This window comes from Coregonus clupeaformis, chromosome 5 (assembly GCF_020615455.1).
Source record: "Coregonus clupeaformis isolate EN_2021a chromosome 5, ASM2061545v1, whole genome shotgun sequence".
Taxonomy (NCBI): Eukaryota; Metazoa; Chordata; class Actinopteri; order Salmoniformes; family Salmonidae; genus Coregonus; species Coregonus clupeaformis.
The window spans coordinates 14,257,410-14,280,525 of record NC_059196.1 but is presented as its reverse complement, the minus strand read 5'-3'; the positions used below and the strand labels follow the sequence as shown (position 1 = coordinate 14,280,525).

Sequence of the window (23,116 nt, the reverse complement as noted above, 5' to 3'; positions counted from 1 at the left end):
GATATTTCCTTAAAAACACTAATTGATACATGTTGGCCACTCTTGGTGCCTGCTGGCACGTACAGTATGGCCATGGCACCCCCAACAGAATCACGTGACTGTGTCTGGTCCTCCCAGGCAGATTTATGCCTCCAGGCCTTCACACATGGAGTAATATTGACACAATAGCTTCCATGGACACAACCAGCCAAACACAATTGCCACACTTTATGTAATTATCACTCAATAACAGATGTTTGATATTGCATACATGATCACATAGTGATGATTCTTTTTTTTCATTGCCATCTGTTGTTTTCGTGGTCATTATGGTAATTCTCATTTTCCCTGTCCTTTGGTTACTAATTAACTTGTTTTGAACATTATTCTGCCCATGTCTACGAGTTGGGTAAAATACCCTTGCTGCCCCACTCATCTGGAGATCAAAAAAGCAACATATGCATGATGAGATATTATGGCTCTGTTGGGAGTGTGTCCCTTCACAGTGCAGCTGTGGTGTGGTCTCCAAATGATGACATCCTTAGTGTGGGCTGATCATGAGAAGACAGATAGAGACGGATCAGAGGGAAGAGGATGATCCACTGACGGTTCAGCCGTCAAAGCAAATGTCCTCCCAACTGGAATATACAAAATAGATATTTCAATGGTTTCTTGTTCTGAGCCTTAAGCAGAAACAGTACTGTGTTTCAGAGGAACGAGACTCTGATGTTTTTAACTGAGCACAAAGTGAATTAACTAACTAGCATTTCAATCATTCCACATGAAATGCACACTTATATCCAATCAGTGAATTACATTACAGGGGCTTAAAATGCAAATAGATTTTTTTGGGGGGCCCGGTCCTATAGGCTCTTTATGGTGCCTTGGGGAAACGGTGAGAGTTCAGGCAGGCCAGACTTGTTTCATGTCCTTGAGCGTAATATCTGTGGGCTCTGCTGTGCTGACACACTCAGATGCAGCCTCTCCCCCCACACACAGCCCACCTGGCTGCTGTGTTTCCATGGCGGCGAATATTAAGTGAGATGATTGCGTAGTTTACAACCCCCAGTGCTCAGAACACTTGCGTGCACTCAGGCGCACAGGACAGAGCTGGAGAGAGATGGAGAGATGGAGAGATAGAGGATGGACTAAAGAACATATGTTGGTAGAGAGAGAGAGAGAGGTGCTGCAGAGAAAGGGAGCGAGTGTATGTCTGTCTGCCTCTCCCCTCTCTTGAGTCTGTGATGGTGTGTCACGGCAGGCAGCAACTCAGTGTGCTCTCCTCTCATTCGCTGGCTGAGTCTCTGGGGTTGCGGTTGTTATGCGATTAAGCTGGGCTTACTGGAAAGAATCATGACTAAGCAGAGAGCTCTTACATATGTATCTATTCTGAAAACACCTGAGTGTGTCATGAATGAAATCAACAAGAAATGAGTCAATCCTGAAACCTCCAAACCAAACCGATGAAGACAGACAAAGGAGAGATCCCCATACCAGATTATTCAATCAGAAAGTAAAATGATGATAAGAGAAGCGTGTTTTATCTGTGAGCTCTGACCTCTAAAGGTGAAGTGGTTTTCTGGGCTGCCAGGGCAAAGCCAGACCTCGTAACCCAATTTGATATGCACTGATGGGGCAGAGTCAGGAGCAGCTGGTCTGGAGCCCAGGCTGTAGCACTCAGGCCTCTTAAAGGTGAACCACTGAATCACAGCTCATGCTTACAAGCTAACAATGGAAGACAAATAGTACATTTTCTTTGTCATTTTATGTGGTTGCTTCGAACCCATTTTATTTACCTACCAGATTAAGGATATAGGGAAACCATAGCCAACTCCGTATCAATCAAATTTCCATCAGCAGGTGTCACAAAGTGCTTAAATGTATGTTCCGATATGGTAAACTGCCAACGTGGTGGTCACAAATTGTTGCTAGCTATGATGGAACTATTTACAGAATGATTTCAATGGATAAAATCCTATATTTATGGCAGTAGATTGTTTATGACTCCAATGTCATATATCCATAAGTGATATAAATATGACTTTATTTTCATGTTATTATAACTTCCACTCATCAATGTCTAATAACTCTAACCTATTTCCCCCCTCTCCCTTTCTCTCTGCTCCCCCCCATGCTCCCTCTCCCTTACCTAACCTTCAACCCCCCATCCTACATCCTCCAGGAGGGCCAGCAGTTGATCCAGGAGAAGCCCGAGCTGAGCCCGGTGGTGCGGAGGAAGCTGGGGGAGATCCGGGAGTGTTGGCAGGACCTGGAGAGTACCACCCAGGCCAAGGCCCGCCAGCTGTTTGAAGCCAACCGGGCCGACCTGCTGGTGCAGAGCTACACCAGCCTGGACCATCGGCTGCACCAGCTGGAGGGACAACTGTGCTACGTGGACCAGGGTCAGGACCTGACCAGCGTCAACAAGCAGCTCAAGAAGCTCCAGGTCTCTTCCTCTTCATTATATGGTCCAACTACTGTTACAGTTTTTGGTTTTGGTGATGGTTGGTTAGGAATAGTTGGGAATATCATTGGGTTTGGTGTTGCTATTGTCATACATAATGAAAATGTAGGTTAGGTTAAAGCAATTGAATATCGCAGTGTATCTCTATATATAAAAACCTAGGGTTGTTCTGTGTGAATTACTAATCCTTTGTCATCCATTTTCTCTGAATGCCATGCTGTTTTCTCTTCATTTAAGTGCCTTAAATGAGCCAGGCTGTCATAGGCTTTTGTTTAACAAAAGCAATTGGCACTCAACGTATCACCAGTAAGCTTGGCCTGCACTCCAATGGGCTGTCATTGGAGAGTCAGACCATTCCACCCAAAGCATGGCTTTACAATATATACTGGGTTAAAGTAACTGTCCAGTGTTTCCAGATTTCTATTAAATATGTCCTATAATTAATTATAATATGAGTTTAAAAATTGTGTATGTTAAAAAGCAGCTTTTCTGTGTTGGAATGGTGTGGGTGTACCCCAACAACAGAATGGTGTGGGCGTATACCGGTCAAAATAAATATTCATGCTAGTAGACCACTGATTGGCCAGCTCATCCTCCTCAGGAAATAGCAAACATTTTATAAACGGTCTGTTTGAGATACACGCTTGAGGTGGTTTTTTAAATGTATTTTTTTTATTTAATTTTTTGCTTTGGCCACAAATACGAGTATAGGATGAGTCAACAACATTATTTGGGTATGAGTTAACAGCCTATGCTACATTTTAATAAACATTAATATTGATGCTAGCCAACAATCGATACAGTAGGAGGAGGTTCATGCTTTTTACTGTCCAGTATGCTCAACCCCTGTTCTTGTCATGAGCCCTCTCACTCCACCGGGTTACCACCTTAGTTTGTTTCCACTCTGCTCACCACTCTCTCTCTACTCAGCCTAACTAGCTCCACCTGTCCCTGCTCTGCTCGGCTCTAATTACTCTGCCAGCTGCGCTGCATTACCCACTAACCTCTCCCAGTATTTATAGCCCTGTCTTTCAGCTCTCCTTTGTCAGATCGTCTGCAAAGCTCACACCCCGGAACCTGTGTGCTCGCGCTTCTGGCTCACCCTTGTTTTGTGACCCCGGACCTGCCTGATTCCTGGATACTCTTCTGCCCCAGGAAAACCAGACCTGCTTCCTGCCATTACGACTCCTGACTACTCTTCGACCCCGGTAACTCTGACCAGCCTTCTGCCTTGCTACAACGTATTTGGATTTCCCTTGAACTGTACTTCTGCCTGTTTTCATCCGCCCCGTTGTGTCTGTGTTTCCTCCCCCAGGACTTCTGGACCACCAACCACCGGCGTCATCGGGCGCATCGCTGCCACTGGGGGGAGGCACAGACCCAGCACATCGGACGGGAGAACCCCTGGAGCCTTCACTCACTCCCTACATCCCTTTCCCCTTAAGTTTAAATAAACTTTCTGGTGTGGCGCAATTGTGGTCCTCTTGTCGTCTGTCTGAACCGTGACAGTACGATCTGACCATCATGGACCCAGCGCACACTTCCCCCGACATGGAAACCGAAGAACCTGAGCAACCCACCGCCATGCTACGCCTGGAACACACTGAGAGAGAGCTAGGCCGCATGAGCGGCGACATCACCTCTCTGCTTCAGGCCGGCTACCAACAGCATCAGCAGTTCCAGCAGCACCAGCAGCAGTCCCAGCAGCAGCAACAACAACTCGCCATGATCATTCAACTCCTCACCAACCTGACCCCAGCCAGTCTGCCCACCAGCCCTGCCCCCGAGTTACCTGCCCCGGTCATTGCAGCCGCTGCTCGGAACCCAAGATTGGAAACCCCGAGCGGTTCAACGGCGATTCAACCCAGGTCCGGCCATTCCTGACTAGCTGCCGACTTCAGTTCTCCTTGCAGCCAAGGACCTTCGCCACGGAGGGGGCTAAGGTTGGGTATGCCATCACTCACCTGACGGGCCGAGCTCGACTCTGGGGAACAGCAGAGTTCGAACGTCAAACCCCCGCATGTGCAACCTTCGACCTGTTTGCTGAGGAGATGCTGAAGGTGTTTGACCTGGATTCACCAACCGCAGAGGCGTCTCGTGAACTGTTCAGTATTCGACAAGGCAGACGTACAGTCGCAGACCATTCCATCGACTTCCGAACCCTGGCTAGACGAAGTTCTTGGAACACACCATCGTTGGTGGACGCGTTCTTCCATAGTTTGGCTGACTATATCAAGGACGAGTTGGTCTCCCAGGAACTGCCTTCCACTCTTGATGAAGCCATCGCACTGACTGTCAGGATCGACAGTAGGATACAGACCCGTCGTCGTGAGAGGGGGCGCCAAGGTCCACCTACTACCGGCATTCGGAGAGATCCGACTGGGTTCCTGTCATCTACTGCCACTCACCCAGGTCAGCTTGATCAGTCTGAGCCTATGGAGATTGGGCGAGCCTCTCTCACTCCTGCAGAGCGCCAGCGACGCTTCACCTCAAACCTCTGCCTCTATTGTGGAGGTGATGGACATCGTGTGGTAACCTGCCCTTTAAAGGGCCGAAGCTCACCGGGCATAGGGGGAGTCCGGTTGAGTTCAATGACCATCCAGTCCTCCGACCGCAAACCCCTGCTGCAAGTTCACCTCCGCCTCTCTGACTCAACTCACACCCTGGCTGCTCTGGTGGATTCTGGCGCCGAAGCCAACATAATGGACATCAAGCTGGCACGCCAACTGGGACTGGAGAACCTCCGTTTGACACCTCCTATTCCTGCCCGGGCACTGGACGGACACTTACTCGGATCGGTCACTCATGTCACGGCCCTGGTCTCGATGGGTCTGTCCGGAAACCATCAAGAAACTATCCAGTTTCACCTGCTCCCCTCTCCAGGCCAACCCCTCATCCTGGGTTACCCATGGCTCCGCCCGGCACAACCCTCAGCTCGACTGGGTGACCGGGGTGATCAGGGAGTGGGGAGAGGACTGCCACCGAACCTGCCTGCTTGCTGCCGCACTACCCCCTCGGCCAGTACCTACTAACTCCGCTCCTGACCTCTCCAATGTCCCAGAATGCTACCATGGTCTCAGAGAGGTGTTTAACAAGGCTAGAGCCACACTCCTCAGATCCGTTGCCAGCTACACTACCGGGGCCAACCGTCGGAGAATTCCTGCTCCCACCTACCATGTTGGTCAAAGGGTGTGGTTGTCATCGAAGAACCTGCCACTCAGGGTGGAGTCGCAGAAGCTGGCACCTCGGTTCATTGGCCCATTCCCTATCATAAGAGTGATTAGCCCAACTGCTGTCCGGCTCCAACTGCCTAATTCCCTGAGGGTGCACCCCACTTTCCATGTGTCTGAGATTAAGCCCATCCATGAGAGTCCGCTGGTCCCTGCTGCGCCTGGTCCTCCTCCTCCACGGCTCGTCGATGGTGGTCTGGTTTACACCGTCCGCCGCCTGCTTCGGTCCAGACGGAGGGGTAGGGGTCTCCAGTACCTCATTGACTGGGAGGGCTATGGACCTGAGGAAAGGACCTGGGTGCCAGCTAGTCGGATTGTGGATAGGACTCTCATCACCGCTTTCCACCAACGGCATCCTGATCAACCTGCAATCCGTAGGGGGCCGCCCCAGAGGGATCCCTAACCGTCCTGCCCGCTCGGCTTCCTGTCCTGTGCCTGATCCTGTCTCGGGACCTGTCCCATCTCCCGACCACGGCCCTCCGGCTTCCTCCGAGGATGAGGACGTTCGCTCGGACCGTTCGGAGGAGTTCTAGCCCTCCTCCGGCTCCCCTCCTCCCGCCCGGCGTGGTGTTGCTCTTGGGACTTCTGGGGCCGTCCCCTTGGGGGGGGGGTTCTGTCATGAGCCCTCTCACTCCACCGGGTTACCACCTTAGTTTGTTTCCACTCTGCTCACCACTCTCTCTCTACTCAGCCTAACTAGCTCCACCTGTCCCTGCTCTGCTCGGCTCTAATTACTCTGCCAGCTGCGCTGCATTACCCACTAACCTCTCCCAGTATTTATAGCCCTGTCTTTCAGCTCTCCTTTGTCAGATCGTCTGCAAAGCTCACACCCCGGAACCTGTGTGCTCGCGCTTCTGGCTCACCCTTGTTTTGTGACCCCGGACCTGCCTGATTCCTGGATACTCTTCTGCCCCAGGAAAACCAGACCTGCTTCCTGCCATTACGACTCCTGACTACTCTTCGACCCCGGTAACTCTGACCAGCCTTCTGCCTTGCTACAACGTATTTGGATTTCCCTTGAACTGTACTTCTGCCTGTTTTCATCCGCCCCGTTGTGTCTGTGTTTCCTCCCCCCCCCAGGACTTCTGGACCACCAACCACCGGCGTCATCGGGCGCATCGCTGCCACTGGGGGAGGCACAGACCCAGCACATCGGACGGGAGAACCCCTGGAGCCTTCACTCACTCCCTACATCCCTTTCCCCTTAAGTTTAAATAAACTTTCTGGTGTGACGCAATTGTGGTCCTCTTGTCGTCTGTCTGAACCGTGACAGTTCTGTCACTACTACTGGGTCCACCACACAGCTTATCATTTCATCATGCATCTCTCGTTCTCCTCTCTAACAGCATGCTGCCGCTAAGGGCTGCTTACAGTTCCTTTTCAGCCTACCATTGTGCTTTGTGTACAGTACGCTCCACCACCCAACCTCCATCCAGGGGTACAGTAACCTTTTCACTTCAGTTCATTTCTCTCATGGGTACTCTAATCTTCTCCTTTCATTTCTTTCCTTCATTTCCTTTCCTTTCCTTCCTTTCCTTTCTTTCCTGTCTTTCCTTTCCTTTCCTGTCTTTCCTTTCCTTTCCTTTCCTTTCCTTTCCTTTCTTTCTTTCTTTCTTTCTTTCTTTCCCTTCCTTTCTTCCTTCCTTCATTTCCTTTCCCTTCCTTCCTTTCCTTTCCTTTCCTTTCTTCCTTCCTTCCTTCCTTCCTTCCTTCCTTCCTTCCTTCCTTCCTTCCTTCCTTCCTTCCCTTCCTTTCCTTCCTTCCTTTCCTTCCTTCCTTTCCTTCCTTTCTTTCCTTCCTTTCTTTCCTTCCTTCCTTCCTTCCTTCCTTCCTTTCTTCCTTTCTTCCTTCCTTCATTTCCTTTCCCTTCCTTCCTTCCTTCCTTCCTTTCCTTTCCTTTCCTTTCCTTCCTTTCCTTCCTTCCTTCCTTCCTTTCCTTCCTTTCTTTCCTTCCTTTCTTTCCTTCCTTCCTTCCTTCCTTCCTTCCTTCCTTCCTTCATTCCTTCCTTCCTTCCTTCCTTCCTTCCTTCCTTCCTTCCTTCCTTCCTTCCTTCCTTCCTTCCTTCCTTCCTTCCTTTCCTTCCTTTCTTTCCTTTCCTTCTTTCTTTCTTAATTTCTTTCTTTATCCCTTTCGTACTCTAGTTTTTCTTTTTTTTCTTTCTTTCTGCTTCCTTCCATCCACTACCACTCACTCATCCTGTCCTGCTGTTCACTCTGTGATCTATGGTGTGAGCAGAATCACTGTCTCATCCCTGATACTCTAAACTTTAGCTTCATATGGAAATGTATGAAAATCTCCACTCCACTGTGTGTGTTTGTGTCTGTGTCTGTGTGAGACTAAGAAATTGTTCTATCTATTAATTCAAGGACCATTTCTGTCAAAGTTAGAAATAATGTTCAATTCCCATGTTTTATCTTATTTGTGATTCAATGCATATGCATTGGGGTAACATTTGTGTATAAGCCAATAGAAAGTGTGCTTATTCTCGTGCTAATCTCTGAGAATGTCAGGGGATTCATTTAACCATATAAAGGTACTGAGGCAGCCATCCCGAATGCTCTTTTCCTCACAATTTCTAAGAATTCCCAAAGTCAAATCATCATGTGAATTCGTAAGGGATTGATCGGCCTCATTCTGCCTCCTACTCTAATTCACTTTACCATGGCACTCATGCAACATCTCTTTGTATCTGGCCCACTTTTCAAAGTAGTTAGCCTCAGTGACACTACTCCACCTCTCTGGTGATCTCAACCTGATGTTTGTGTCCCAAAATGAGTATCACTGCCTTAGTGAGAATACCCATCCCCCTCAGAATTACCTGACAGCTATATGGCCACTCTGGAGGAGTAATTGCCTTGTAGTCAATTGCAGTAGATCTAACTGCTATCATCCAAACACTTCTCATGCATTGTTAAGACAGACCAATAGAGCAACTTATCATGTACACATAGGAAAGCCATCAGTGGCTGACTCCTGAGTTGGATGTTGTCAGGATATTTTGGTGCGAGGGGATTGATACAGGAACCAATGTATCCTCTCCAAACTCACCAGGCCTCTCGCTGTCCCATGGACTTCCTCTCTCTCTCTTTATTTTCTAACCTGTCCTTCCTCCTTCCTTCACTCACCCCTCTTCAAACGCTTCAATTCCATCCCTCTTTGCTTCTATTCTATCTCCTCTCTCACTCCCTCTCCATTCCCTCGCTCCCTCTCTCCAGACGATGGAGTGTCAGATGGAGGAGTGGTATAAGGAGGTGGGGGAGCTGCAGGTGGCGGCGGCCTCCATCCCCCAGCAGGGCCAGGTCATGGACACGGTCAGTGAGCGCCAGGCTGCCGTGGAGACGCGCATCGTCCGCCTCATCGAGCCGCTCAAGGAGCGCCGGCGCATCCTTCTGGCCTCCAAGGAGGTGCACCAAGTGGGCCGGGACCTGGAGGACGAGATAGTGAGTGGCCGTCCTGATCGACCCCCATTTATACCCACGCACACTTACAGACACCCGCACACCTCCCTCAGTCTACTCGGACCACTTCACGTATACATTTGCTTCCAGAAGTGTGACTTACAAGTGCCATCGACAAGGGTAAAAGTGTTGCTTATGTTGGTGACTAACCCCCTTTTTTGTTTGTGAAAGATGTTATCTTGAAGAAAGATGTATGTAACTCTGAACTGATGCTGGTGATAACCATTGAAAAGTTACCAGTGTTTGCAGGTGCTTCTTTGATAGTTTAACATGTGATGTGTTTGCAGCTGTGGGTGCAGGAGCGGCTGCCTGCCGCCACGTCTCAGGAGCACGGCTCCAGTCTACAGGCTGTGCAGCAGCTCATGAAGAAGAACCAGGTGAGTGGCAGCTAGTTGAGGCTAACCACATCATTACAGTACATGTCTATCATACTGTAACATATCTAACTGGACATCGTCTCTCTGTTTCCCCCCCAGACTCTGCAGAGGGAGCTGCAGGGCCATCGGGCGAGGGTGGAGGACGTCCTGGAACGAGCTAATGTCATCGCCTCCATCCGCAGCCCCGAGGCTGACTGTGTGCGGGCGGGCCTGGAGCAGCTCAGCGGGCTGTGGGGCCTGCTGTGGGCCGAGACAGAGAGAAGACAGCTGGTTCTGGATGCCATGTACCAGGCCCAGCAGTACTACTTTGACACGGCCGAGGTGGAGGCCTGGCTCAGCGAACAGGAACTGCACATGATGAACGAGGAAAAGGGCAAGGTAGGAGGCTAGGAGCCAATCACCAGGCGCTGATGTACTTAATCTGCCCAGTTACCTTTTTACAGTAAGAGATGATTGGCTTTTTGGAAGAGGGAAAAGTTGTATCTGCATAGGTGTAATGCAATGTAATTGTGTCCCTCCAGACATCAGCAACTGTACATGAACACCAGTGGAGGCTGCTGAGGGGAGGACAGCTCATAATAATGGCCGGAACGGAGCAAATGGAATGGCATCAAACGTGTTTGATACCATTCCACCTATTCCGCTCCAGCCATTACCACGAGCCCATCCTCCCCAATTAAGGTGCCACCCTCCTGTGATGAACACTGCACTTGAATCGTTAGCATTTCAAAGTTTGTGAGAATGGACTGTAAGTGTGTTGTGGCCTCCCCCTCAGGATGAGCCCAGCACACTGCAGCTACTGAAGAAGCACCTGGTACTGGAGCAGACGATAGAGGACTATGCTGAGACGATAGGCCTTCTCTCCCAGCAGTGCAGACAGCTACTGGAGATGGGACATCCAGACAGGTCAGTGTTGGTGCCCCACAAACCTGTCACCACACTATTACCAAGGCTTTCGTGGGATCGAAAGTTGGTTATAGCAGCTCTAAAGTGAGTGTGCCAGGAAATACACATTTAAAATACTGCCTTAAAAGCTCAAAGGACATCCCCTATATGAGAACCAAGGATCTCAGTTTGTGACTTGATTGAAGAGGATCCAGGGCCTCTACAGTCTTTGTCTACTGGGTGCTGAGGAGTAACCCGGTAGTAAATGGCAGACTGCTTGATGACATAACCCCTGTAGATAAGGTAGGACAGTACAGTAAAGTAGGCCAGTCATAGACTCCTGTTGTTCTGTTATGGCAGCAGAGTGATTCATGGTAACAGCAGGGTCAGCACTGGGTCCGTAATACTACTCTGTCTCTGTTGACAGTGCTAACGCTAACGGTTCTATCATCTTAGCTCTTAGCTGTTAGCCAACGCTAGACCTGCATCTCTGCACTAGTAGGGTATGGTTTTTCTATGGGTTTGTCTCATGTTGTTCAGTTTGCTTTGTAAGTCTTCTCCTCCTCACATTTACTCCTTCTGGAAACTCAACACTGGAAAACCAGCTCATGGTTTTACATGTCAAAATTAGTTTCACTTCAGGATCTCAGCTCCCACGCATTCCCCCTCAATTTCACCCTGTGTTTACTATGTGTCTCAAACCCTGTATCTGGTGTGTGTTTGTGTGTGTGTGCGTGTGCTTATGTGTGTGTGTGTCTCAGTGGGCAGATCAGTAAGCGTCAGTCTCAGATGGATCGGCTGTACGTGTCTCTGAAGGACCTGGTGGAGGAGAGGAAGTCTCGTCTGGAGCAGCAGTACTGGCTCTACCAGCTCAACCGCGAGGTGGACGAGCTGGAGCAGTGGATCGCTGAGAGGGAGGTGGTGGCCAGCTCGCCAGAACTGGGACAGGACTTTGAACACGTTACGGTCAGTGGGACCCCTCTCAGAGCCTGAATGGACAAAGCATTCAACATTATGATAATCCTGGTGGTCCTCTGTAGCTGAGTTGGTAGAGCATTGGCGCTTGCAATGCCAGAATAGTGGGTTCAATTCCTGGGACCACCCATACGTAGAAAATGTATTCACGCATGACTGTAAGTCGCTTTGGATAAAAGTGTCTGCTAAATGGCATATATTGTTATAGCGTGTGTCTAAAAACTGTTGGGAAGGGGTTTAATATGGCTCAAAGAATGGCACACAGTACACCGTATTATTGCTTAGTAAGGAAGTAGTATGTATTTCAATGCAATTTGTTTCGCTAAGTAGCCTATTACTGCTTTAGCAACAGTGCTTAGCTTGGCTAAACAGATATTGATCATCCCTTCATTCCTCTCCTCCTCTCTCCTCCCTTCAGATCCTGCAGGAGAAGTTCACAGAGTTTGCATCGGAGACGGGCAGTATTGGTCAGGAGCGTGTGACGGCGGTTAACCAGATGGTGGATGAGCTGATCGACTACGGCCACGCCGACGCCGCCACCATCGCCGAGTGGAAGGACGGCGTTAACGAGGCCTGGGCCGACCTCCTGGAGCTCATGGAGACCCGGGCACAGATGCTGGCTGCCTCGCACCAGCTCCACAAGTTCTTCGCCGACTGCCGCGAGGTAGCCTTTCTACCATAAGAAGTGCTACGGGATATAGGTCTGTGTCGTGTTTTGATGTGTTTCTGTTGGTCTGTTATCACATTGTATTGCAGGTCTTGGCCCAAATCGATGATAAGCAGCGGAGGCTGCCTGAGGTGCGGGCGCGCCAGGGTGGCACTGCCAACACCAGCACCCTGCAGAGGCTCATGCACAGCTTCGAGCACGACATCCAGCTGCTCGTCACTCAGGTGAGGCCCCGCCCACTATCATTTTATTTTATCTGCACATAAGGCTAAAAAGGAAGACAGAACAAAACAATCAGTCAATGTGGTAACACTTCACATTAAGTTTCCCTCATACTTATTCAGTAACACTGTCATTACTACAGTAACTTTTACACAGTACTTTTAGTTATTCCTATGTCATTTACCACCCGTCCCGGTCTGTCTGTGTCCAGGTGAGGCAGCTCCAGGAGAGTGCGGGTCAGCTCCGGACCATCTACGCCGGTCAGAAGGCTGAGGCCATCGCCGGCCGGGAACAGGAAGTGATGCATTGCTGGAAGGAGCTCTTGACTTCCTGTGAGGAGTGCCGAGTGCAGATCACCACGGCAACAGACAAGCTGCGGTTCTTTGGGGTGGTGCGAGACCAGATCATGTGGATGGACAGCATCATCTCTCAGATCGGCACAGGGGACAATCCAAGGTATATGAGTGGACATGGTCACAATTGTATATGTATGGTTTAGGCCATACGCATTTGATTAAAGTGAGGCGAGCAAGAGAAAAAAAAGAAAGGGAAAGAAGTTGACCCTTTTGTTAAAATACTATAGGCCTAGCAACCTTAGTTCAACACCTAGCGACCTAGGTGAAGCTGAAAGACGCATAATGTACTTCAGCTGTAATCCAAAAGGAAGTTGTGTATCTCTTTACTGGAATATTGTATTTTTATTAATTTTTTTAATGTGAAGGGGGCATTCGTTAAATATTCAATTAAATGTGTTTGGCCTTATCTATATTTACAGTTTGTATGTATAGTGTATCTCATACTGCTCTATCTCATACACATGTCCATCTATTAAATGTGATTGATCTGAAAGTTCAGGGGCCTGTTTTGATTTTGTGGCATTATCATAATATAATTCAAAAAGGGAACTCATTTATGTTACGAAAATGCAAAATATGGAGAGCTGCACAGAGAGATGCAGAGAGAGCACAGACCACTGATATAAAAAATTATAATGAAAGAATGTCAAGCAATGCACTGTAAGCAAGTTTTAATATAGCAATAAACAGTGTCATTTTTAAAATGGCTGCCTGGTGGTGTATATGGGGCTGACCTGGCCCTTGTCTTCTGGGGTGTGTAACCCTGTGCTCTTCTCCCTCACTGTCAGCATTCCCCACAGCGATATAACGGGCTCTGGACTCTCTGGTCCTTTCAGGGATGTGTCCTCAGTGGAGGTACTGATGAACTACCACCAGAGCTTGAAGAGCGAGGTGGAGGCGCGCAGTAAGAGTGTGCTGCAGTGCATCGAGATGGGCAAGACGCTGCTGGCCGCGCGCAACCCTGCTGCTGAGGAGGTAACAGCACTGTTGCCAGGGTTCTGCCATAGAACATAGAGGATGGTACTGTAGTTTAGATTACATTTACAATCACTAGTTTAGATTAAACTCAATGGAAATACTATGTATTTTTAGATCAAGGAGAAGCTGGATACGGTGGTGGCCAAGCAGTACGAGCTGTCTGAGAAATGGGACAAACACTGGGAGGTCCTGCAGCACAGTGAGTCCCTCTGACTTTACCTGAATGTAACTACTCTAGTACCTGGCACCTCGAGTCTCTATTTGATATTATCCCAAGTCATTCCATAATTAATTTTGAACCACAGTAAGCTACAACTGAGCAACACTGTGTGTGAGATTTGATTCCCGTTGTTCTCAGACACTGAGTTCCTCTTTCTCCTCAGTGCTGGAGGTACACCAGTTTGCCCAGGAAGCGGTGGTGGCCGAGGCCTGGCTCACGGCCCAGGAGCCATTCATCAACAGCAAGGAGTTGGGCGCCAGCGTGGATGAGGTGGAGCAGCTCATCCGCCGCCACGAGGCCTTCCGCAAGGCCGCCGCCACCTGGGAGGAGCGCTTCAGCTCACTACGACGCCTCACTACGGTCCGTCACTATCCCTAGCTAACTAACACTCCCCTTAGCTGATGCCGTCTTTCTTCTGGTTGCTTACAAGATGTTGTAGAGCACAGATTGTTTGAAGTGACTTGTCAATTGGCTTCATGTTTACGGTATGGTTAATTTTGTTGTAGAAGAGATTCTAATATGAAGTGCTGATGTTTAGTTAACCTCGATTTGGTTCCAGGTGGAGAAGCTGAAAGCAGAGCAGAGTAAGCTCCCTCCCACCCCCCTGCTGGGTCGTAAGGTGTTCCTGGACCCCCAGGAGACGTCCCCTGCACGGAGCCAGGGCTCCCCCCTGATGAGACGGATCCTTTATGAGCAGGCTGAGCCCAGAGCCGAGAGGCCCCCCCAGGATCCCTCGCCCTCCTCCGTGGCCCACCGCCTGGGATCCACCGTGGCCAACTACACCCCCATACTGAATGGCTCCAGTAGCTACCGCAGCAGCCTGGAGGCCCGTGCCATCCCCGTGATGGGGGGAGTGGTTGGGGGTGTAGTGGGGGTGGCAGCCGGCCTGGGAACAGCCACTATGGAGGCCAGAGGGGTGGCAACAAATTTAGGGACCACTGCTGCCATGGAGGTCCGAGGGGTGGCAGCAGGGTTTGGGACTTCCACCTCGGAAGCCAGAGGGTTGGCAGCAGGATTGGTCACCCCCGCGGTCGAGGCCAAAGGGATAGCTGCAAGCTTGGTGACTGGTGCAGCTGCCGCAGTGGAGGTGAAAGCCTCGCAGTACCTCCGGCAGCCTAAGATCAAACACATGGACGACATGGTGACGCCCATGCTGGTGGCCTGTAGGCTGGAGAAGGCGAGAGAGAAGGAGGTGAGAGAGAGGGAGCAGAGAGAGAGGGAGAGAGATATTGGGTTAATGGAGCCCGCGCCGGTGATGCCGGTGATGGCCGAGGTGGTGCTCCAGGAGATGGGGATGGGCAGGGAGAGGCTGAACAGCGAGCCCAGCAGCAGAGACCACCGGGCAGGGAGCAGCCGGTCGGAGCCCCAGCAGAGAGACAGGGACAGAGACAGTAGGGACAGTAGGGACAGTCACAGGGAAGCCAGGCTGGAGCGCCAGCACTCTAGTGAGGCGCTGATGATCCAGGCGCGGCGGGATGAGCTGCCCCAGGAGGTGTGGCGGGAACGGGCCGAGCGCAAAGAGAGGAAACTGGAGAGGCAGACGTCCAGCGAGCAGGAGGGCCACGGACACGAGGGCCGGAGGAAAGACCGCCACCGGACAGAGAGACAGGAGTCCAGTGAACACGACACAGCCAAGGAGCAGTCAGACAGACGTTCTACGTGAGTACCTCATTGCTCCTTGGTGTCATTAAGTGCTGTTTGCAGAAAGGTGTATCACTTTTTGTCTTGGCTGATTACAGGGAGAAAAGGTCAGGCGGCCAGACCTTGTTTGACATAGTGGAGCAACTAAAAGAGAGAGAGGCAGCAACGGTGAGTCTTCTGTTCACCAACTATGCCGCCTTTATTACACAGATAGAGTTATCTATACACAAATAATATTGAGAGTGTTTAACGGCTACACGTTGTATTTAGTCTAAGCTCTGCCCTCTCTCTTCTTTCCTCAGGCCCGAGGGGAGGTCCCTAAAGTGCCAAACGGTGTGCCAGAGAAGTCTTCCGGACGTCCAGACCGGCCACGAGCACGGGACCGCCCCAAGCCCCGGCGGAGACCCCGGCCCAAGGACCCCTCTGCAGGAGAGGCCACCACCACCCGGCGGTCGCGCTCGGCGCCAGAGCCAGGGATGGCCCAGAGCGTGAGCCCCTCGGTCCCCCAGCCACCCAGCCACACAGCCCACCACGAGGGCTTCCTCTTCCGCAAGCTGGACATCGAGACCATGAGGAAGAGCTCTAACAGGTGGGCATCCAGGTTCCTAACGGGGGAGTCTGACAAAACAACAACCAGGCATGATCTTCTGAGCATGCTTAGCTAACAAAACAACTGACTTTACCTACGAAATGTTCAATTGGTGCATGTCACTGGCATTAACATATGTTCCAGCATCTGATTGGTGCCATAGTTCTCGGTCAACATATGCTCCAGCATCCTATTGGAGCTTTAGCACTGCTCTAACATACTGTATGTTCAGGCATTCCTATTGGAGCTTACGACCCGAGTTGACATATGTTCTTGTAACCTATTGAAAATAGAATTCTGGGTTGACATATGTTCTAGCATCCTATTTGAAAATAGCTATTTGCTTTAACATATGCTCTTCTAGCATTTTATTGGAACTTCAGATCTCTGTTTAGCCTCTGATCAGAAGTGTATCAGAATGAGAGTTTAACCAAGAGATAGCCACCAGCCATTCCACTGCTTGCAACATGCATGGTGCCTAACCAACACTGGCCCTGACGGAGAGCAGTCTGGTTGATGGATGTTGTTGCTGGGCCTAAGGTCGAACCTGGTGCTGGTTCTGGCCCATAGCCAGTACGATATGCAGCCATAGCCAGGCTACCCGCACAGGTCCCTGCAGAGACCCACACATCACTCCGCTTCCTCCCGAGAGACGTTTCGTTCAGTCGGCCATGCTTGGTGGCCTACCATGGGTCTCTGGCCCCGGAGACTGAACCGTCCGCCTCTCACTGCTGCACTGCCCCCTGGAGGCCATGGCTGACACGCAACGCAACAGACTCATCCCACAAATGAGTCCCACTGCTCACTCACCAATTGGATGAATGTTTCTGATGTACATGTAATGCTATGTACATGCCAAGGTAAAGCCTAGCTTTTTATGTGTGTTACACTCAATCGTCTTAAGAGGTGAGATGAATGTTCACTAATACCAATACTGTCATTTAACCAAATTCTCTGTTTTTTTCTCTCTCCTGTTGCTCCTTGCTGCTGGCTGTTCTTCCTACCTCTCCACAAAGGTAAGCCACGTGTATGCACCTATGCACGCTACGATCGGCGGTTCATTGTTTGTTCGGCAGTGTGTTCCCCCTCGGCCCACTGCGGCCAGTCATCTTGAACGCCCCCAGGTGAGTGAGGTTAGGTGGCATTAAGCCTGTGGTTGGTTTTTGCTGAACACGCCCCGTTTTCCCCCCACTACAGCAGATCCTGGGTCAACCTGTACTGTGTGCTCAACAAAGGAGAGATAGGCTTCTATAAGGATGCTAAGAACACCACCACACCTTACAACAACGAGCCCATGCTCAACCTCGGCCACTGCCACTGCGACGTCACCCTTGGATACAAGAAGAAGAAAAACGTCTTTACGCTTAAGTTAGTACTCTGTCTTCTAGGCACACTGTCAATCAGGGACATGTTGTTTGTCTTGTCTACTGTATAGATAGCCTTTTTGTGTGTTACCCTCAACTTCTCTGTCCTTCTGTTTCAGAACGAAAGACGGAAGTGAATTTCTGTTCCATGCAAAGGATGAGGTAAAAAGGCGTTCAAAAGTTGACTGCTCTTTCATGGAAATATAGTCATATAATAGCAATGTGATTCTGTAGTGTTTGTCCATGTGCCAAATAACTTTCTTTCTGTTTCTCGCCATTTCTCTTTCCCTTTCTTGTTCTTTATCATTCGTCCTGTCCCATGCTCTCTCTCATCTCCCTTTCTCTCTCCGAGTCACAGGATGATCTAAAGGCCTGGACCACCAACATCAACAAGAGCATCGCAGAGCATGAGGAGATTGCCAAATGGGGTCAGCCCCAGCCTACTACCTCATCCACGGACGAGGGCACGCGCCGCGACGCCAGCAAGGCCGATAACAAGTCAGACCGGGGGGAAAGGCCGCAGAGGGCCGAGCGCTCTGAGAGGTCGGATAAGGGTGAGACCAAATTGGACACCAAACGTTCAGAAAGGTCCAGCAAGAAGAAATGAGTTTGATGTTGTACGCTGGGTGGGGGAAAGGGAGAGGGGTATAAAAACTCCCAGTCAAGACCCATCCCTTTCACCTCATCCACCTGCTTCAGTTTTGTTTAGTGTCGAAAAAGACAGGAAAATCACCCTGGTGAACTGACATGAGGGATTTGAAGCACGAATATCAGTGTGCCCCTCCTCGTTGCCCTCTCTCTTTATCTCTGTTGCTCTGAGTGTGTCAGACCTGGGCACTAACACTTCTTGCCCGGCTCGTTCCACCTCTGCCCTCTGGTGGTGACATCGGTGCACTGCAGAAAGCAGATGCTCTTGTAAGAGATGAGCTGTATCTGTATGTAACTCTTGTCTGTCTATTTATGTATTGTATGTCTAGAACATCCAATCTTATACTCCCAAACAAAAGAGAATGAAATATGCCTAAATGTTTTTCAAAACTGGCCTCTTTTTGGAGAACAATTATTTTCTGTTGTTTCCTTTTTTGTATTTCTGCTCGTCCACTTTGCCATCATTCTTTTCTGGGCTCTCTTTTCTCACTTTTGGGATTTTCTTCAGTAGGAAACTGTAATATCATCAAACTCATCCAAATTGAATTTGTACAATTCAACATTGAGCCAGAGGAGAAAGAGAAGAGGCAGGTAACATCAGCCTTCACAAGCTTGTTCTGGCTTTTGGATGGATGAGCTGGAACCTTTACCCGGAGGCTGGCCCCCACGGCCATACTCCGCTATGCCTTCATCTGGGGCCCCCGAGAGGCCCCCAGGGACCCAGCAGCCATAGCCACCCAACACCAGAGGGACAGGACTGGAAGCCATCTAGCAAGACATCAAGCCTCCTCCTTCCTTCTCAAAGACCATCAGACGGTGGTAACCGCACTCCATTTACCCAGTAACATTATTTTTGTCCATTCAGAAAATATCACAATGCTTTTTATAGACAGTCAAAAAAGATAAATGAAGTTGTGTGTGTGTGTGTGTGTGTGTGTGTGTCTGTTCAGCTGCTCACCACTCCCAGGGTTTTCATAGCTCAGGTTTTTTTGTTCACATCTGCGTCCTCAGTTCTCCCTCAGTCTTCCAGGCACTGCCATTCCACAGGCCAGGCTTCTAACAGCTCAACTAACCACAAGAGTTGATGAGGACACAGCAAGGATCTAAGTTCAGGGGCCACACAGAAATGACACGGTGCCGATTGGTCACTCCAAGGCCTCAGGAGTGCAAGTCGATGTCAATTGGATGTAAAGAAAAGCTTCCTACCTTTTGGTTGAATGAATCACATGCATGTCTTGCTTGGGATAAATCTCTTATTGAGAGGCTTTGCATAACAGTCCGATCCTATGTTCCTCTCACAGTATGTAGCTATCAGCAATGATGTTCACGTTTGTTCCTCTCCATGCATCATACAATAAAATGATATGTTTGTCTTTGCACTGCAAAGCCATATTTGGTAATGGGAAGTCTTAAATTATGGAAGCTAACGGACAAATCCTTTGCCTGTTCCTTACGTCAGAGATTTGTACAGAAGTGAGAAGTGATGATGACGAGAGAGTGCAGTGCAAATATCATGAAATCTGTTCTGAGTAGCTTTTTCTACCTTGTTTTTTTAAACACATTTTATGCATCTATATAGGCGTGAATGCCAAATCAATGCAATCAATAACGCATGTTGGACACAACAAGGCAAGGATCAACAGAACTTATTTTTGAATGAACATAACTATCACATGGAATGTGAAATACAGTACAATATATGACACAGGACACAGTCAGATAGGGCACTGTGGACATCTGTGAGATTCTGTGGTGAATTCTGAGATTCGTATGACACACTTTACAGAGTAGCATACAGTACAGTTATCATAGTGTAGTGGGAGGATACTAGCAATAAACTGCTAGTATGCTGAATTCTTGCATTCAGGAGTTTCACTGTGCAGTATTCACTACTGTCTATTGTTTAGAGTATACTTATCTTGCCTGGGCAGCTCATATGGAGGATGTCTCATTCCAAAAACAATATGCTCAATAAAAACGAGTTGGTTTCAACTTGATGTACGTAATTATCTTAGTTCTGAGTTAACACTAATTTGGATGTCTCTGAATGGTATCTTTGTTTGGAAATGTTGCCTACCATTGTACTCTCTCTGAGTACTGCTGACACAGATATCATATTTGTATGCCATAGTCTCACTCTAAACAGATGGTATGCAGTCAAAGTATTATGGTGGCTTAGGGAGGTTGACAGGAACTTAGTGTTGATGCGAATAGAGAATTTATGCAACTATTCCTTTGCACTAAAACGCTCCCCCGTTGCACAGTGCGATTGCTTGAGGAGCAGTGGTGCTTAAGGGTCCAAGAGGGAAATGTGTTTATTTGATTACAGGATAATGAGGTTTGAATTATCTTCATGAATGAACATTAAGTACACTAGCCTGAAAAGTATGAGAGTATCATGTTCAACCATGATATGAAATATTTCACCTTGCAGTTTTTCATGCTTGTCTTGCTTGTTACACATTACAAACAGCTGGTATTCCAGCTACAGTGCGAGTTTCACAAATCTATCACATCCTAAAACCAAACATGCCTATACAATATTTCATCCAATTATTCATGCTAAGGTTTCATTCAGTAGCTATCTGGATACATTACCAGTAGTCATTTTCTAAATGTGGGCCAGCAAGTCTGTTGTCATGGCCAAGGGCCCGATCCATGTTATCCTGTACTTTTCTGTTTGACAGAGGGCAATTTGAGCTTATAGACTTTCAAATTACAAACCAGCTGGATGTTGTTAATACCTAGAAAGCACAATTTTATAACCTGCAGTTGATATACACACAAGCATTAACTTGTCATAGGGAGACTTGTGAGAGGAATCCCATTATTGATACAATGCCTCTGTATTAGCCATGATGTTTCAGTAATGTTAGAACATTGCGTAACTGGGCATCTGGAATGTGTGATGTGCGTTAAGTCCTGGAGTGCTTCCTTCATAAAAGCATTCACACCTCAACCGTTACAAATCAAAAGTCCAATGCTATTATAAACTCAAATCCATATTTTCTAGAATACGTTTTCTTTTTCATTTCAGGGAATAATGATTACATTGCTGTTTTCATCCAGAATGTTCCATTGCTATTTGTTGACAAAGTCCATGCTCAACACCTACCGTTCATTTCCTGACCTTTGACCCTAGAGCACCACTGCTTTTAGGGAACTACTGAATGGATGTTTTGCAAAGTTCAACAGCTTGATGACCTGTACAAAATGTAATTGCTTAAAGTATTTTCTGTAAAGAAAGAATTACATTTTTTCTTTGGTGTGAAAGGGAGAAAATGTTTGTGGGGGGTTTTCAACACATTTAAATATCCATGGGGCAAATGGTTCATTTGTACAACATCAACGGAAAACATCACAATATCAGGACAAAGAAGTTGCATGAATTACATAGTCCCTATTATGATACTGCTCTGCATGTTTTGAAGTCTCATCCCGCCACTATACAATCACTGTACAATAATGGGGTGACACACTTACGTACATGGAAAAGGTGAATGTATAAAACAGATCCAACTTAAAATCATTGACTCTGTACAGTCGTTTCTTTGAATTGAATAATACAAATTGTGATATTGAAAAAAACACTGTGTTGTTTATTTTGTTTGCATATGAAGTTCAATGCCAACGTCTTGTCAATTGGCTCTACAAATATACGCAGGCCAAAGGGCCATGTCGGACCAATACTAATTCCAGTTACATTCACTCTTCTTTGTATAATTAGAAAAAGGTGTAAAGTATTTACTGTATTTGATACAACATGTTTTAGTATTAACACTGCTCATGCATAAAACCATACATTTATGTATCACTGCTACTACAGCTAGGGACAAAATAGCAGCAAGTCCACATAATATTATTGAAGCTAACACCTACAGACCTTCAAACATCTTATCTGTTCACACAGTTTTATATGTATTGAATGAATAATGCTTTGATTAATTGTGCTAATGGTTTACAGACATGCTGAACAATGTACCTAGCAACTTGGAGCCCAGTTGTGAGGGGAACTTTCTGTTTCTACCTTCTGTCTGTTATGTCACTGTCACCTCCACCCTGAGTAGATACACTATATATACAAAAATATGTGGACACCCCTTCAAATTAGTGGATTCTGCTATTTCAGCCCCACCGGTTGCTGACAGGTGTATAAAATCGAGGGCACAGCCATGCAATCTCCATAGACAAACATTGGCAGTAGAATGGCCTTACTGAAGAGCTCAGTGACTTTCAACGTGGCACCGTCATAGGATGCCACCTTTCCAACAAGTCAGTTCGTCAAATTTCTGCCCTACTAGAGCTGCCCCGGTCAACTGTAAGTGCTGTTATTGTGAAGTGGAAATGTCTAGGAGCAACACTGGAGCATCAAAGTGGTAGGCCACACAAGCTCACAGAATGGGAATGTCGAGTGCTGAAGCGCATAGCGCGTAAAAATCGTCTGTAACACTCACTACCAAGTTCCAAATTGCCTCTGGAAGCAACGTCTGCACAAGAACTGTTCGTCGGGAGCTTCATGAAATGGGTTTCCATGGCCGAGCAGCCGCACACAACCCTAAGATCACCATTCACAATGCCAAACGTCGGCTGGAGTGGTGTAAAGCTCGCCGCCATTGTCCTCTGGAGCAGTGAAAAAACTTTCTCTGTAGTGATGAATTACACTCCACCATCTGGCAGTCCAACGGACAAATCTGTGTTTGGCGGATGCCAGGAGAATACCACCTGCCTCAATGCATAGTGCCAACTGTAAAGTTTGGTGTAGGAGGAATAATGGTCTGGGGCTGTTTTTCATGGTTCGGGCTAGGCCCCTTAGTTCCAGTGAAGGGAAATCTGAACTCTACAGCATACAATGACATACTAGTTGATTCTGTGCTTCCAGCTTTGTGGCAACAGTTTGGGGAAGGCCCTTTCCTGTTTCAGCATGACAATGCCCCCGTGCACAAAGCCAGGTCCATACAGAAATGGTTTGTCGAGATTGGTGTGGAAGAAATTGACTGGCCTGCGCAGAGCCCTGACCTCAAACCCCATCGAACACCTTTGGGATCAATTGGAACGCCGACTG

At 48.3% G+C, this 23,116-nt stretch overlaps 1 protein-coding gene across 6 annotated transcripts in view; it reads left to right on the top strand.

The window, feature by feature from the left end:
• Positions 1-19,735, top strand: part of LOC121562502 (spectrin beta chain, non-erythrocytic 4) — a 74,133-nt gene extending 54,398 nt beyond the window's left edge. For 2 of the 6 annotated variants that reach the window (XM_041874747.2, XM_041874767.2), the window contains 18 exons: positions 2,162-2,425; positions 8,890-9,114; positions 9,420-9,509; positions 9,609-9,887; positions 10,285-10,415; positions 11,156-11,360; positions 11,788-12,033; positions 12,126-12,260; positions 12,470-12,714; positions 13,403-13,589; positions 13,707-13,791; positions 13,976-14,172; positions 14,372-15,471; positions 15,552-15,621; positions 15,756-16,042; positions 17,240-17,410; positions 17,526-17,568; positions 17,759-19,735. In XM_041874747.2, coding sequence (XP_041730681.2) covers positions 2,162-2,425; positions 8,890-9,114; positions 9,420-9,509; positions 9,609-9,887; positions 10,285-10,415; positions 11,156-11,360; positions 11,788-12,033; positions 12,126-12,260; positions 12,470-12,714; positions 13,403-13,589; positions 13,707-13,791; positions 13,976-14,172; positions 14,372-15,471; positions 15,552-15,621; positions 15,756-16,042; positions 17,240-17,410; positions 17,526-17,568; positions 17,759-18,013 — 4,215 coding nt within the window. In that variant the 3' untranslated portion in view covers positions 18,014-19,735. The remainder of the gene's footprint in view (positions 1-2,161; positions 2,426-8,889; positions 9,115-9,419; positions 9,510-9,608; positions 9,888-10,284; positions 10,416-11,155; positions 11,361-11,787; positions 12,034-12,125; positions 12,261-12,469; positions 12,715-13,402; positions 13,590-13,706; positions 13,792-13,975; positions 14,173-14,371; positions 15,472-15,551; positions 15,622-15,755; positions 16,043-17,239; positions 17,411-17,525; positions 17,569-17,758) is intronic. The other 4 variants (XM_041874764.2, XM_041874773.2, XM_041874755.2 and 1 more) reach the window with 4 other exon arrangements.
• The last annotated feature ends 3,381 nt before the right edge of the window (positions 19,736-23,116 follow it).